General features: G+C 41.8%; 1 protein-coding gene across 1 annotated transcript in view; it reads right to left on the reverse strand.

Annotated features, from left to right (window-relative positions):
* NRIP3 (nuclear receptor interacting protein 3) overlaps positions 1-15,141 on the reverse strand; it is a 21,754-nt gene continuing 6,613 nt past the window's right edge. The window contains exons 2-7 of the mRNA XM_001504910.6: positions 7,459-7,620; positions 6,845-6,927; positions 4,504-4,643; positions 3,788-3,840; positions 3,577-3,674; positions 1-3,019 (exon numbers count right to left, since the gene is read on the reverse strand). Of these exons, the coding sequence (XP_001504960.3) occupies positions 3,004-3,019; positions 3,577-3,674; positions 3,788-3,840; positions 4,504-4,643; positions 6,845-6,927; positions 7,459-7,620 (552 nt within the window). The 3' untranslated portion in view covers positions 1-3,003. The remainder of the gene's footprint in view (positions 3,020-3,576; positions 3,675-3,787; positions 3,841-4,503; positions 4,644-6,844; positions 6,928-7,458; positions 7,621-15,141) is intronic.

The raw sequence follows: 15,141 nt of genomic DNA on the forward strand, positions 1-15,141 counted from the left end.
CAGAGGGGAAGATTTCACTTTATTGTTACATCAATCTCACAAAGAAACCCAACACAGCCAGAAACACTGAGCAGATAAAGTGCCAATGCAGAGGCCTGGCAACAGAAGGAGGGAGGAATCCAGTTCACCTCCTCCATGTCCCCAGCCAGGAAAGATATTTCTATTATACAAGAGTGAGGGCCTCTGACATACCAAGCAATCCATTCTATAGACACTTTGAACTAAAGAATAGAAAATCTTACCAAGTGGGGTCCATGCAGGGCAAGGAAATAGAAAAGTCAGAAAACATTTGTTCCTCAAATAAGTCAGGCATAAAAATACCAAATGACAAAAACAATATTTTTCAAACTCCCTGTATTTGAGATGGACATCTAATAAGGAATGAGAGGGGTACCAGTTCTACAGGGTTACTTTTGCTACTGCCTGTCTTCAGAACTGTGACTTGGGTAGACACTTGCTTCCCACACCCTCAATCAGACGCCCCAGAGAGAATTTTCTAGGATTCTGGGAAGAACTGACCTTACCTGTTTACCTTGCCAGCCCTTGAAAAGTAGATCCAGTGCTCCCTCATGAATATCAAGGCGGTATGGGCTATCAGAGTAATCAACCTGGCAGTATTTAAAGACGATTAATAAAGCTCAAGACTTCCCATAATTATCTTTAGACATTTTTAGGTACCTCTATTAAGGCTGAGGTTTAAAGCACAATTATTTGGTTAGTGAATTCAAATGATTTGACTGCATTTAGTGAGATTATGATGCCCTAAGTTCAGATCACCCCAATTGTTTCTATTCCAAAATTGGAAAATTACTGATTCTCAGAGGCCTGAAAGATCACCAAGGCCATCTGATCATCCCTCTGATGCCATATAATCCTGAACTCAAAGAGCCAGAATCAGTCACATCTTTCTAGAACCTGAGAATTCCTGCCTCACTTGGTCCACAGGGAATCCAAATAAAGATAAACCAAGGCAAGGAACTTCCAACGTGCCTCACTTGTGGCCAAGAGTCAGGGCTTGGCGTGGAACTTTCAACTAGGGAAGGAAGGGGTGAAGTATTTCAATTCAGTCCTAGGAGAAGAAGCAGGCCAAAGTGGTGCCATGATAGGGTGGGGAGGAGAATGGAAAGGCCTCAATGGAAAGGTGCAGGTCCCCCCTGGATAAGAAAATGGGGTGGAGTTGGAGGGAGCACTGAAGGCTGGTAAGCTGGGATCACCCCCAATGAGCTTGAGATGCGGCCTCTATTGTTGCTGTGTTTAGTTTTCTATCTTGCTTCCTCTTTGGAGACTGATAGGAAGGGAGCCAGGGATGATCCAGTGCCAGCTGGCTGCAGTGCGGCTGCCTAGCTGTTCAAATGGGGGTCACCAAGTTCCCAGTCTTTAGGGAGCTTCTATAAAGCTAAAAACATTTAGAGTTCCAAAGAGTTGTTTGGGACAGTAGCTGAACACTAGATGAGGTTGCTGGTGGAACCTGGCAAAATTCAAAGTGGGATCCATTAAATACTCTGGGAACTACTGCTGTGAACCAAGGGAAGACTTGGGAATCTCTTAAAGGGATATCCACAGCTGGCTATTTTTTTTGACTTCTCTGAGCACTTCTACAACTAAATTGAAGGAGAGAGTCCATTATAGTTATCTTTGTGCCCAAACTGACACCCTAACAAAAAGCTTCAAGAAACTCCCGTGATCTCCAACCCTTTGAGATGGGTCAGGAAATATTGGGCAGTCAGAAAAGTTGTCCTTAACACTGCCAGCTCCTGCCCTGCCTCTTTCCTTGTACCAAGACAGAGGTGAGTTCTCAACCCTCAGTTCCCTGCCTGGAAGTTTCACTTCTGACCTCCATCCCACAAAGGACTCCCTTGGTAGGCCTTCCCACCAACTGATTCTACCTGGCACTCCCTTCTATTTTGGACCTGCTCTGGGTTTTTTCATCTCCTTTCCCTTCTCCTCTTCCCAGCTACTTGAATCTGTGTCAGACAAATAACAAGATAGGCAGAAACACTGACTGGATCTTGGGGGTATCAGTGTCTGAGAGTGATGGCTAGATTACTCACTGAAGCCTTCAGTTCCATCTCAGAGAGTGATTAATGTTCTATCTGTGGTTCCTTCCACCTGCTCCCCTGAAAGAATTCAATGTGAGACACCATCTCATTCACCTTTGTACTCTTGGCTTCTAGGCACCAAGAAAGGGCCTAAATGTGACAGTTAGAAGCAGGGGGCTTTTAGTGGGCTTAGCAAACAGCAAAGAGGGCTACTCAGATCCTTCTAAGATCCATTCCCAAAGCATATTCTTCCCCTTGCCTCCCTTTTCACAAACCCTCACCTCTTCATCCTCCTCTCACGGCTTGAAGAAAAATGCAGCAGCATGAGAGAATGAACATATAGCTTTGGCTTGTCAGGTCTGAGTTCTAAGTCTCTTTTTCCATTGACTTTGTATATAAGCTTACACAATTCACTTGCCTCTCTGGACCTTTGAATGAAAGGATTAGACTAGATAATCTCTCTGGGTTCTTTCAGATCAATTCATACTTGAGAAATCAATGAATGACTTAGAAGAAACTAATTCTGAGACATAGGTATACTGCACCTCTTTGAAATAGCTGAAGAAAGGTAAAGATCAGGTTCTTGTTTATTATACATTTTAGCTATAGGAAAAGAAGCAAGTGTATCTATGAAGAAATAGAACCTGGAAGCCCCTATACTTAACTAATAAAAGCAAATTCTTGGAAGAAGCAGAGAAATAGGCCATTAGTGAGACCTGGCAGTGTCAAAAGGGTCTATAAATCAAGTGATTGAAGGAGTAAAAAACAATGGCTATAACCAGACAATATCTCTAAGCACAGACTAAAGTCTAGAGAGGTCTGGGTGGGAAGGAGCCCCTGGAGCTTCTATTAGAGGGAAGGACTTGGTCCACGGCCAGTTGCTACTGCATTTGGTTCAAACTCAGTTTCCTCAATCTGTCAACCTGGCGTGTGTGCATACGTGCAGACATGCTGCAGGCTGTAGTTATGCTTCTGAAGTGCTGAAATGAGAAAGAAATAGAAGAAATGATACCAAATTCAAAGAAGTTAGGCTGTAGGCAAGTACAATTTTAGTTTACAAAAGCTACTCATTTTCCCCACCACTCTGTGCAGTATCATCACTGCTCATTCTTTTTTTTTTTTCTTAGGAAGATTAGCCCTGAGCTAACTGCTGCTGATCCTCCTCTTTTTGCTGAGGAAGACTGGCCCTGAGTTAACATCTGTGCCCATCTTCCTCTACTTTATACGTGGGACACCTACCACAGCATGGCTTGCCATGCAGTGCCATGTCCGCACCCAAGATCCAAACCGGTGAACCCTGGGCTGCCAAAGTGGAACGTGTGCACTTAACCGCTGCACCACGGGGCCGGCCCCTCTCTGCTCATTCTGAAATGTGAGCTAGAGAGTTTTTGTAGGATGATGAACTCTGGGGGTGGGGAGAGGGGTACCTGTGTATGACTGAAGGCCAAAGGCAGGACACAGCCCAATATCCTGTGTGAGAAACCCTCCAGTTAATGACAAATGGATTTGACTTGACCTGACCCATTTGGGCACTTACTTGTCTTCATTCAAGGAAACTGTCTCCACAAAAGGGATTTCTTCTTTCTTATCTGTCTTCCCCATGATCAGCCGGTGCTTATCCAAGTTTATGATGCACTAAAAACAAGAGCATCACTGGTCACTGTCTGTGATCCCACTATGGGGTTTCTCTGTAGGAGGCGGCCTGCCTCAGGGAGGAAGTACCAAAGGGAGAGTAGAATCCATCCTACCTTCAGAGATCGGAGCGTCTGGAGGCCAAGGGACAAGTTTTTCTCACTGTCCTCTAACAAAAAAATAATTAAGATTTAGCCATTTCCATGCTGGTTTAGAAGTCAGCCTTATTGCCATTAGGTTCCATCCAACCTTTCATGCATCCATCCATCCAATAAACATGTGTTAAGCATCTGTTATAATAAGTAATTTTCCAAGATCACTATAGCTAAAAGGTGATAGAGCCAACATTCAAACCCAGGTCTTTTTAACTCTAAAGGACAAAGGCCTTTAGACAAAAAACAGGAACTTAAGAGTAATCTAGAATAGAGTACATGAGGGAAAATATAGGCGATGGTGGGAATTATTAAGGGGTTTGTGGCAAAGGAGTAAGAGGATCTTGCCCTCTACCTCCAACTAGTTCATGGAAAGCTCTCAGGGGCCATTTTCACCAGCACACAAAAATATTTGTTTACTTGCCCCTTGATTTTTTTTTTTAATCATGAGTTACACACTTTTTTTCTGAGTGATTCTCAACATGTCTTGAATGTAGCTCAGGGCCCATCTGGTACTTTGGAGGGCAAAAATTGGGACAAGGTCTAAAGCACAGAGAAGTGGAAACCTGGGATTTTGAAGAAGGAAATATTTATAAGCATGAGATCTCATGAGGGTGTGGTGCACATAAAGAGAGAGTTTACATTAGGGGTCCATACATCCAGTCCCCAATTCTACTCACCAACCACAGCTGCTGCACAGTCCAGGCGGAGGGAGCCCAGTGTGATCGCTAGGTGCTCAATCTGGCCCACCACTTTCAGATGCCGGGGTAGAGAAAGCTTCTCTCCTTCATGCTTGTGAGATTTAACATGTTCCTTCAGTCTGCACCAGAGAGGATGATATCAGAATCCCCTTGGCAGAGGTTTCTGGTGGAATTTAGCAATGCTACATTCTGACTCACAGTTGGAATTTTCCAGGGATTAATTTACCAAAAAAAGTGCTAGCCAGCCTATACTTCTTGTTTCAGCACTTTGTCCTAAACATGCCAGGGGATATGAAAAACTAAAGATTCAGCTCCTGGTCTCAAAAAGCTATGTCACTCTCTGCACTGGTGAAAGATGAGAGTTGACATACTCAGAGAATCCTATTCTGCATCCTAACACCCCCACCCATGTGCAAGGCAGTTTAGTTAACAAGTCCTTTTACCCATCTGTGAGTAACAGATCTCAAAGAGGGCAAGTTAATCTTTTTTTTTTTCCTTTTTCTCCCCAAAGCCCCCCGGTACATAGTTGTATATTCTTCGTTGTGGGTCCTTCTAGTTGTGGCATGTGGTACGCTGCCTCAGCGTGGTTTGATGAGCAGTGCCAAGTCGCACCCAGGATTCGAACCAATGAAACACTGGGCCGCCTGCAGCAGAGCGCGCGAACTTAACCACTCAGCCACAGGGCCAGCCCCAGGGCAAGTTAATCTTAATTTTAGAAGATGCTTTGTTCAATGTCTAATTTTCTCTTTGTCTTTTCTATTTTAGTCTATCCTCATCAGTTAGGCTATAAGGTTAGTGGAGGCAGGTATTTATTTGATAAGTGCATTGATATTGGTATCAGCAAGGAATATTGGGGACAAAGTCCTAACTAATTTAACTTGTCTGTGCAGGGGAAGCAGGAAAGGAACAGCACCAAGGTTTCACACAGTTATGTAAGCTGACTGGAACAGCTAACACCCAAGCTATTATGGGTTGGTGGATAAATACTTAATTATGGACTGTCTGTGCCAATACTTCTGCTTTACTCCATTTCCTCTCTTTTGGTGTTACAGCCCATCCAAAAGAAAAATAATTGCAGTTTTACAGATGGTTATTAATTCCTCTGGAATCATGGCAGTCTGCTGCCTAATTATGTACCAGGACGTTATTAGTCTTTCCGGAAACATGATGGTGCACTCTCTCTCATCTCTTCACCACATAAAAAAGCTCAGGATTCTTCCCACAGGAGCACTTGTGGTCTGGACTCCCCCCAGCATCCTAAATAGCAATGTACAAAACCCACAGAGCCAGCCTGAAGGAGTCACAGTTATGGTGAGGACAGGGTAGAAACAAGAAGGAACAGATCATATGGCAGAGGTCACTGATTATACAAATCAAGCTTTGAGCAAGTCCTACCTAAGAATATGGACATCTTGAAAGTAGCTTAAAATGGTCCATTATATCTACCCTAGTGATTGTTTCAACACAGAGATTTGGGCTGGGGAACGATTTGTTGGACTCAGGGCTAGAAAAGTGGAAAGGGATACTGGGTTGATCCTCCCAGTTCTGGGCTAGACCTCAGGGCTCATCTGGTACTTAGAAGGAAACAGAAGGAAGAAGGAAAGAAAGAAAAGTACAGATTGAGTGAAAAGGAGGAAAGATACAAAATGGCTTTCTCTGACTAAAAGAGGGAGAACCCAATTCCAGCTGTTAGAGAACAAGACTTTCAACATATGAGGTGTCTGCTTTGAACCCAGTCCCCAGCAGGGGCAGCAATAATATCTGATTTCACATGTTCTTCACAGGGAGGAAAGGCACTAAGAAACTACTGTTAATCACCCTATGATGGTTCAGGCCCAGCACCAATAGCAGCCCTATTCCAAGTTCTGACTGATGCTTTGTGGACAGGCAGCGTGGCCTCCAGAAGGACCCCGAGTAAGCTAAGGCCAACCACATCCCTGCTTTTCCTCACCTAGTGTATACCAAGAGGACAGCTCCTTCTAATCTGTTGTCTGGGCAGGGCACAAATCAGGATCAGGGCACAGCCTCAAAGAGCCAAGGATCTCACACTCTCATTCCAGAGCCCAAAGGTCTTTATTCAAAATTCAGTAGGTGGGAGTTAATGGAAAGCCTGAGGCTTTCCTGGCTCACTGATTTCTCTCAGGTGCCTGAGAACCCACCATTCTGCCCCTTTAATAAGTACTGGTTCCAGCTGATATCTGAGCTCTGCACACTTCTCTTGGAGCCTCTGTGGAGACCCTCACTGTCTCCAACCTCAAAACAGATTCAGGCAAAGAGTGCATTAGCATCTGACTTCCACCTAGCACAAGTGGCTACTTACCCCAGTCTATCCACACAGGCTGAAGAGATGAGATTATACTGACAGCCTGTGTCAACCAAGGCTTTCACATCCTTTCCAGCACACTGTGGAGAGAAAACGTACTGTTCAGCAGGAGCCAGAGAAGCAAAAAGGAAAGAAGATCCAGGGAGCAAGCAGCAGATGCCATATGAAAGGCAGGGTTGGAGAGCATCCTCACAGCTATGGGTTGGTAGCATCCCATCTTTACTCATGGCTGAGCCTCCTTTGAGAGGTTCTTTTTCTTCTGAATCTAGAGCTGACAGAGGATCCCAAAGGACTTGGGGCGTTTCATTCTATATACCAAGTAGCTCTGAATTGTGTGTGTGTGTGTGTGTGTGTGTGTGTATGTGTATCACATACCCCTTTGCAAATCTCATGAAAACCTTGGTCCTTTTTCCCATAAAGATGCACATGCATCAAAATATTACATACACTTCTTGTGTTGTATGGAGTCCCCCCTTGAAACTCATTTATGAATTCCATGATAAGACCCATACTCTATACAGTTTGGAGAAGAGGGCCCCCCTTTTGGCATAATAATGGGCCCAAATCCTACTCTCCAGAAAACCCTGGAAAAGCTGTTCTCAGAACATTACCTGGCAAGAAACCAAAATCATGTCATCATCCTCAGACTTCTTTAGTCCCTCAGACTTCGCCTGATTGAATTTGTTGGTCTTGGAGGCCCAAGGGATACGACTGCTTCGGAGCTTCGACAGGTTGGTTTCCATGAGGCGCCTCTGCAGAATGTTATGAGGTTGCTTGGGGAATAGAAAGCAGAGGTTTCTTAGAGACAGGTCATCTCCCTCTTCTCCCATTGTCCCCCACAGAAATAAGGAAGGAGCCTCACATAACTGAGCTCTACTTTTGCTTCTTATTTATTCTTCCGTCAAGTAGGGACTTCACTGGCACTGTCAGAGCGGGTACTATAAACCAATTTGCAGTAGGCCACTGAATGAATGAAAGAACAAGATGGGACACCGGGAAATGTGGATAGGGCCAATGAATATTCTATGGCTAAAGAGAACTGAGGGACCCTTGTGACTTGAACCACCTAGGCCTGCTGCCTTCCCTCCCCTTACAAGGGCATTTTAGGAGAAAAGTGGCCTTAGTCTAAGTAGAATAGTATATCTTCCCAGATGACTTACAGAAGGGGCAGCTCATTCTCCCAGGCCAAAGAAACCTACCAAGCACTGGTTGTCAGAAGCTCTGCCTGCTTCTATTTCAAGTCTCACTCCTTTACAGTCTTATCTTTTGGACCCCGTCTGCATATGCCTTGGTGGCCTGGCTCTCCTGTGGGCTGAGTCACCCATGGGGTGGATAGACTGGGAAGACAGGAATTCATACCAGCTGAGTAAACCTCTCAGAGACATACTTTGGAACCTGGCAGAACCCACAGGAATCATCCTTACTGACATCCTCCGGACCTCAAGGAGCATAAGGCAACTCCCGCCATATGCTTGTCATCCATTCCCCCTCTCTTCAATGGGCCAAAAAGTGGGAGTATAAAAGGGGCAGAGACTGACCAAGAAGCAAGGGATTTAATTAGACTTTATCTGTGTCAGGAGAATTAGAATAATTAGACCTTATCTGTGCCAGGCTATCTAATGTTAGGAAGCAGAACGAGGAATATGAATTCAAGTCTGCCTTTGATAGAGCTTAGGAGAATTCCTAGCACAGACATATCCATGCTCTACTGTTTCTACCCAAAGTGGCCTCCAGAAAGTATAAGCTACTTCTTGATAAAAAGTCATTTCACCTGAGAAATTTCTATACACAAGCATATTATTCTCTGTTTACAATAATATTTAAAATCCTTCCAAGTATAGAGTCTAGCCACAAGTTTCCACGTAACATATACCAGATGGCACACCAATTCTAGGGGGAAGAGTCCAGAGCCCAGAACCTTCCCAGGGAAGGGGGTAGAACTAAAGAAGGTCCTCATTATCTGCCACCTTACAGATTTCTGAGGAAGAAGGGAGTCACAGCCATGACTCACTGTAACCCTGGTGAGGTGAAGAAATGGCTTCCCAAAATACACTGATTCTTGGCAAAGCAGATTCTAAATCAGTATCCTTGGGAAAAGGAGAGAGAGAGGCACTTAAAAGAAAACGAGAGCTTCTTAACTTGATAAGGAGCTAGAGGAAGTGCTGACTCTGTTAGATTTCTTGATGTGACACTGGGAGAATGCTGTGCTTCTCAAAAGAAACAGAAATTCTTCATTCTTACCTCTCTCACTAATAAATCTGGATTCCTAGCTCAAGTCACACTAAAGCAGGGTGTTTGTTTCTGTCAAGTCCATGCTTAGCAGGACCAACTAAGATAAGTTGGATTTGTAGAACTGAAGATTGGAAGGGATTTCAAAGGCCATCTAACCAAAGCCCTCCTCACCAAAAGTTTGGGGCTTTCCTTCTACACTGGTCTTGCTGAATACCACTTTACCTGGTTACTCTTAATCTTGCAGAGAAGTCTAATCATCACTGGACAGAGGCGGCAAACGAGGGAAGTTTTCAAATCATTTTTCTTGAAGACATCTCTCTTCTGAATTTTCCTCCCCTCCTATTGGACCCTTCCCCTACAGACTACGAAACATACTCCAAGTTCTCACATTGGGGAGAAAACTCCTCCACATAACCTCAGACGCTGCCTCCTCAACTCTACATCCTCCTCTAATCACACCCTTGTCTTGGTCTTTTTTAAAAAAGTCAAAATCACTATGTCTATTTCCTGATATCCTATATTATCTTCACTGAGATTACTTCTGATCCTACAACACCAATAATGATCTCTTAATTTCCAAATCTGATAGATATTTTTCAGCCTTCATTTTACTTGACTTCTCTAGGGCATTTGGCCCTGCTGACTATTTCTTTATTTGTTCTTTAGTAACCAAAAAACAAAATACACGCTTAATGTAAATTATTCAAATATCAATGAAGTACATAAAATTTTAAAAGAAAGCCTCCCCAACCTCTCAACCCCTTCTCAGTTCCACTCTCTACAATTAACAACCATTAAATTTAGAAGTGTAGCTTTCCCAAATTTTTTAATACATTTACAAACATAACAAAAATAAGATCATACTATAACACTGTCTAAAATTTTCTATTTTTAATATATGAAAAGCATTTTTCTATGTCAGTACATAGAACTCTCTTCAATCATTTTTATAAGTAAAAGTATTCATAGTATAGTTCAAGTGTTGAAAATTCATAGGCAATAAACCCATATGAACCTCAGAGATGTTTTTCTGTGGTCATTTTATTATGCCTACATGTTTTAAATGACAGTATAATTGCACATTTACCTCTGCTCCCAACCAAGATATCACTAAAATGATAGTCAAGGAATAAGGAAGGCCTAAACCTACATGAACAAAGAGAACAGGAAAGAAACAACAACAAAAAAAGAGAGATGTTGACACAATTTTGGAATTTGAAAAGCAGACAGAAAAGTGGTAACTGACCTAGACCATTCCACTTCACAGAATGCTGGAAGTGCTCATCAAAACCCATGTTCTCCTCTTCTTTCTGGGCAGACACCCAGCTTATGTTTCCCAGCCTTCCTTGCAGTTAAGCATGCCCATATGACCGAGTTCTAGCAAAGAGAATGTGAGTAGAAGTGACATGCACCACTTCTAGACCTGGCCCATAAAAATCTCCCGTGCACACTTCTCCATATTCTTTTCCTCTTCTGACTGGCTGGAATGGAGATGCCCCTTAGGGTAACTTTCTTGGAGTCACGTGTTGAAGACAGAAGAGCCACTGTCAGCCTGCATCCCTAAATAACTACATAGCAGAGGGCTGTCTTGCTGACCTTTCCAGCAAAACTGGACCTTTCCAGTCAAACTGTTGAGTAGCAGTATCACTGTTACTCAAGAAAAAATAAACTATTATGTTTGAGCTATTACACATTTTGGGGTCTAGCTTTAAAAGCAGTTTTTCTATTCAAACTGAAATCCTGGAAAGGCTGAGGAGTTAGAGGTATTACAACCTCTACATTTGGAGGGCACAATAAAGGTTGGAAATAGTGTACAGCCTGCATAAGACTCCCACTTGACCCAGACAACTGGGAAGAATGCCAGAAGTTTACTGTTTTTATAAGAGTAAATCGAAAGACTCTAGTTAGTTGATAGTTTGGCTAGGCTTAGAAATTATGTGCTGTCAGAGTTCTAGAAGAGCTAAGGGTGATGGTGGAGTGCCATACTAAGCCAGAACCGAAGGATGTGAGTTTAAAGGTTGAAAGGGCCCACACAATGAAAGAAAAAAGACCCATACCAACATTTCACATCTCTACGAATTTCTGCAATATCACGGATGACAAAGATTTCAAAAGCTTCCAAAGAGAAAAAGATCCAAATACAAAGGATTAGGAACCAGAAAAGCATAGGACTACTCAATGGTAACAATGGAAGCTAAATGACAATGGAATAATACTTAAAAAAATCTGACAATACATAATGTCTAAACCTAGCCAAACTATCAATCAAGTCTTAGGAAAGTTAATTCCCAGTCATCCTCAAGAAGTTATTGAAGGATATGCTCCACCAAAGTAAGGGAAACCAATGATAAAAAAGCATAGGATCCAAGAAATAAAGGATCCAATAGAGAAGAGAGGGACAGGGAGTTCTGAGAGTGGTGTTAAAAAAAAGTCTAGGATATAGGGTGTGTAGCAGGTCTTGAGAGCAACCAGGCCAAAATGAAATGGGATGATAGAGGGCTCCACGAAGGATGTTGCCAAGAAAAAAAAAAAATGGGTCTGCTAGATCATCTACAGTTTTAAGGCACTTGGAGGAGATTTAAATTTTACAGAGAAAATGAAATAAAGAGAAAAAACAGCCAATTAATAATTTTGAGAAAAATAAATATTTGTATGTGAAAAGAAAAATAATTATAGTACATTATTTGACTCAGCTGTGAATAATATGAACATAGTCATAATAATGTAAGCAGTGAATGCTGATTTGACCCAAAACAGTCATTTAACAGAAGATTAGTATAAAAGGAGAGGGGACATGATGGGAAAGGTGTAAGAGACTTAAACCCTTCTTATCTATTACAGTAGAAAATCAATAGATAATGGTAAAATCAATAAATCAAGAAATAGCAGTATCGCCATTTACTTAGAAATATGGAGGTTCCTAATACAAGGAACAGTTTAAAATTTTTTAAAGTTTTAAGTGATATACATGTATTTTTTGATAAAAATAAAGTAAAAAATATACCCCATATATTAGGAAAACATTCAGCCACAAGAAAAGCCAATTTACAGTGGCTTAAAGGGAGGTGTATTTTTTCTCACATAAGAAGTCTGGAGGTAGGCAGCTGCTGGCAATAATTCAGCAGCTTAACAATTTCAGGGCTACTGTCTCTGTAATTCTCTTGGATATTCCCTCAGGGTCATATGATGGGTACCCCAGCTCCAGGCATTACATCCACATTCTAGGAATAAGAAAGGAGGAAGTGACTCTGTGCCATCTATCCCTTTTATCAGGAAAGCAAAGCTTTCCCAGAAGTTCCCTCAGTATTTTGCCTATATCTTCTTAGTCAGAATTCACATGGCCACTCCTAGCTGCAATGGGGCTTGGGAGAGAATTTAGCTTTTCTAATCTCTATAGAGGAGTCAGGCAGATAGAAAAGGCTGAGAATGGGTGATGATTTAGCTAACAGTGTCTGCCAAATCATGCAAAAACTAAAGTGTGCACACATGCACACAAACCCCCCAACAATGTAACTAATTTCGGCAGGTATAATGCCAGGTTACCCTATGACCACCTTAGCACCTATGTTTTACATCTGCCCTGCTTTCTGCATTTTAAAACAGCACATCCTCAGCAGACATTTGAGTTTCTGGTACAAACTTACCTCAATTTTTGTAACTACTAATGGACATATGGACATTTAGGTTGTTTCCACGTTTGCATTAGAAACAATGCTGCAGTAAAGTCAACATTCCATTTTTCTTGACTCTCCTCCACTGGCTTCTAAAACCACCTCTCTGTCTATTCTGCATCCATCTTTTACTGGTTCCTTTGCCTCTACTCATTTCTTAAATGTTAGTGTTCCTCATCGCTCTATCTCTGGCCCTTTTCTCAGTCTACGTTTCCTTTCAGGACAATCTTACCTACTTTCATGACATAAATTACTACTTTTATAATGATGTCTCTGTCTCATGCCCACACCTCACTTGTGAGTTTTAGACCCACAGATCCAACTTCCTCTTTGAACTTCCCTACTTAGACATTCCACAGGCACTTTCAAACGTAACTTGTCCCACTGATCTTTCCCAGAAAACTTGTCCTTTCTCCCTTATTGTCTGTCTTGGTGAGTGAAATTCTGCCTCTTTAATACCTCACAGTTTCCTCTCCATTCCTACTGTTATTGCTAAGTTCAAGCAATCTCCAAAACATGCCGTTCGCAGTCTCCTTCCCCCACAGTGGTTCTCTCAACAGCTGCATCAGACACAAAATCCCCAACTTAGCATTTAAGATCTTCCACTAACCACCGCTCATCCTCCTTCCCAATCTGATCTTTAGTCTTCCATGAGACTTTATACTTTCAGCAAATGACCGGTTGTCACATACTATCTTGGGCAAATCACTAATCTTTCTAAGCATTACTTTTCTCTAAGCCTCCCTTTCATCAGTAATAAAAGAGGCTTGAGCTCCAAAGTCCTATTCAGTGTTAACATTCTGGATTACTCCCCTTCCACCAACTTGGTAAAATGGCACCTCCATACTCCTACCCATTCTTGATTCTTTTCTTTCGCTAACCTTCCATCCCAAGTACTGTCGCTGCTTCTTCCAAAACATATCCGGACTCGATCTACTTCTCTTCGTTACTACCTCCAATCTAGTCCAAGCCACCATCATTCCTTTTCTCTCATACTTAAAGAAAAGTTTCGAAGTTTGTTAGACCTTAAAAACGCAATGTAACTTTAGTTGTCCTCATCCTCTAAGCTTTATTTTTATCTTAAGGCAATGGTTTTTTAAAATTGAGGTATAATTGACAGATAACCCTATTTCAGGTGTATAACATAATGATTCCATATTTGTATACACTGCAAAATGAACACCATAAGTCTAGTTAACATCTGTCACCACACAGTTACAATTTTTTTTCTTGTGACTAGGACTTAAGATCTACTCTGTTAGCAACTTTCAAAAATGCAATACAGTTATTATTAACTACATTCACCACGCTGTACATTACATCCCCATGACTTATTTATGTTATAGCTGAACGTCTGTACCTTTTGACCCCTTTTCACTCATTTTGCCCCCATCCCCCGGCAACCACCAATCTGTTCTCTGTATCTATGAGCTTGGGTTTTTTTTTTTGAGTTTATTTGTTTTGCTTTTTAGATTCCACATATAAGTGAGATCATATGGTATTTGTCTTTCTCTGTCTGATTTATTTCACTTAGCATAATACCCTCAAGGTCCATCCATATTGTCACAAATGGCAAGATTACATTCTTTTTTTATGGCTGAATTGTATTTCATCGTGTATATATATACTACATCTTCTTTATCCATCCATCCATCGATGGACACTTTGTTTCTATACCCTGGCTCATCATTTCTTATCTGTACTGCAACAGGCTCCCAACTTGTCTTCTGCGTCTTCTTTCACCCTTCTCCAATTCATTATCTACAAGCAACCAGAGTGAGCTTTTAAAAATATGTCAGATAATATATTTCCTTACTCAAAACACTTCAATGGCTTCCTATTGTTCTTCGAACAAAATTCAAACTTCTTACCACGGTCTACAGGGCTCTGCAGCATCTGGTCTCCGTCCATCCTTGCAACCTCTATATACATACCACTCTCCCCTTTATTCATTCACACTTCCTTACTCAAAAACTCTTTCCCATTCCAAAGCCTTTGCACCACTGTTCCCTCTACTTAAATGTTCTCCCCCTAACACTTCAAAAAGTTAGCTTACTCTCATCTCAGGTCTCAGCTCAAATGTCACTTCATCAAAGACATCTTCCCTGACCATACTATTTAGAGTAGGTACCCAACCTCTGTAGTTACTAACATATCCCACTATTTCTTTCATAATAATTAGAAATCCACAATTATTTTGCTTATTTACTTGTTTACTATTTCACTCCCCCTCCTAGAGTGTTATTCCATAAGGGAAGAGACCTTGATTGTCTTGATCACAGCTGTATGCCCAGCTCTTGACATAGTACCAAAAAAAACAAATCTCTACCCTTTACTTCATCAAATGCCTTTCTTGATTAACACCACCTAGTTCTTTCTCTCAGAATCCCT

The sequence above is a fragment of the Equus caballus genome, chromosome 7 (assembly GCF_041296265.1).
Source record: "Equus caballus isolate H_3958 breed thoroughbred chromosome 7, TB-T2T, whole genome shotgun sequence".
Taxonomy (NCBI): Eukaryota; Metazoa; Chordata; class Mammalia; order Perissodactyla; family Equidae; genus Equus; species Equus caballus.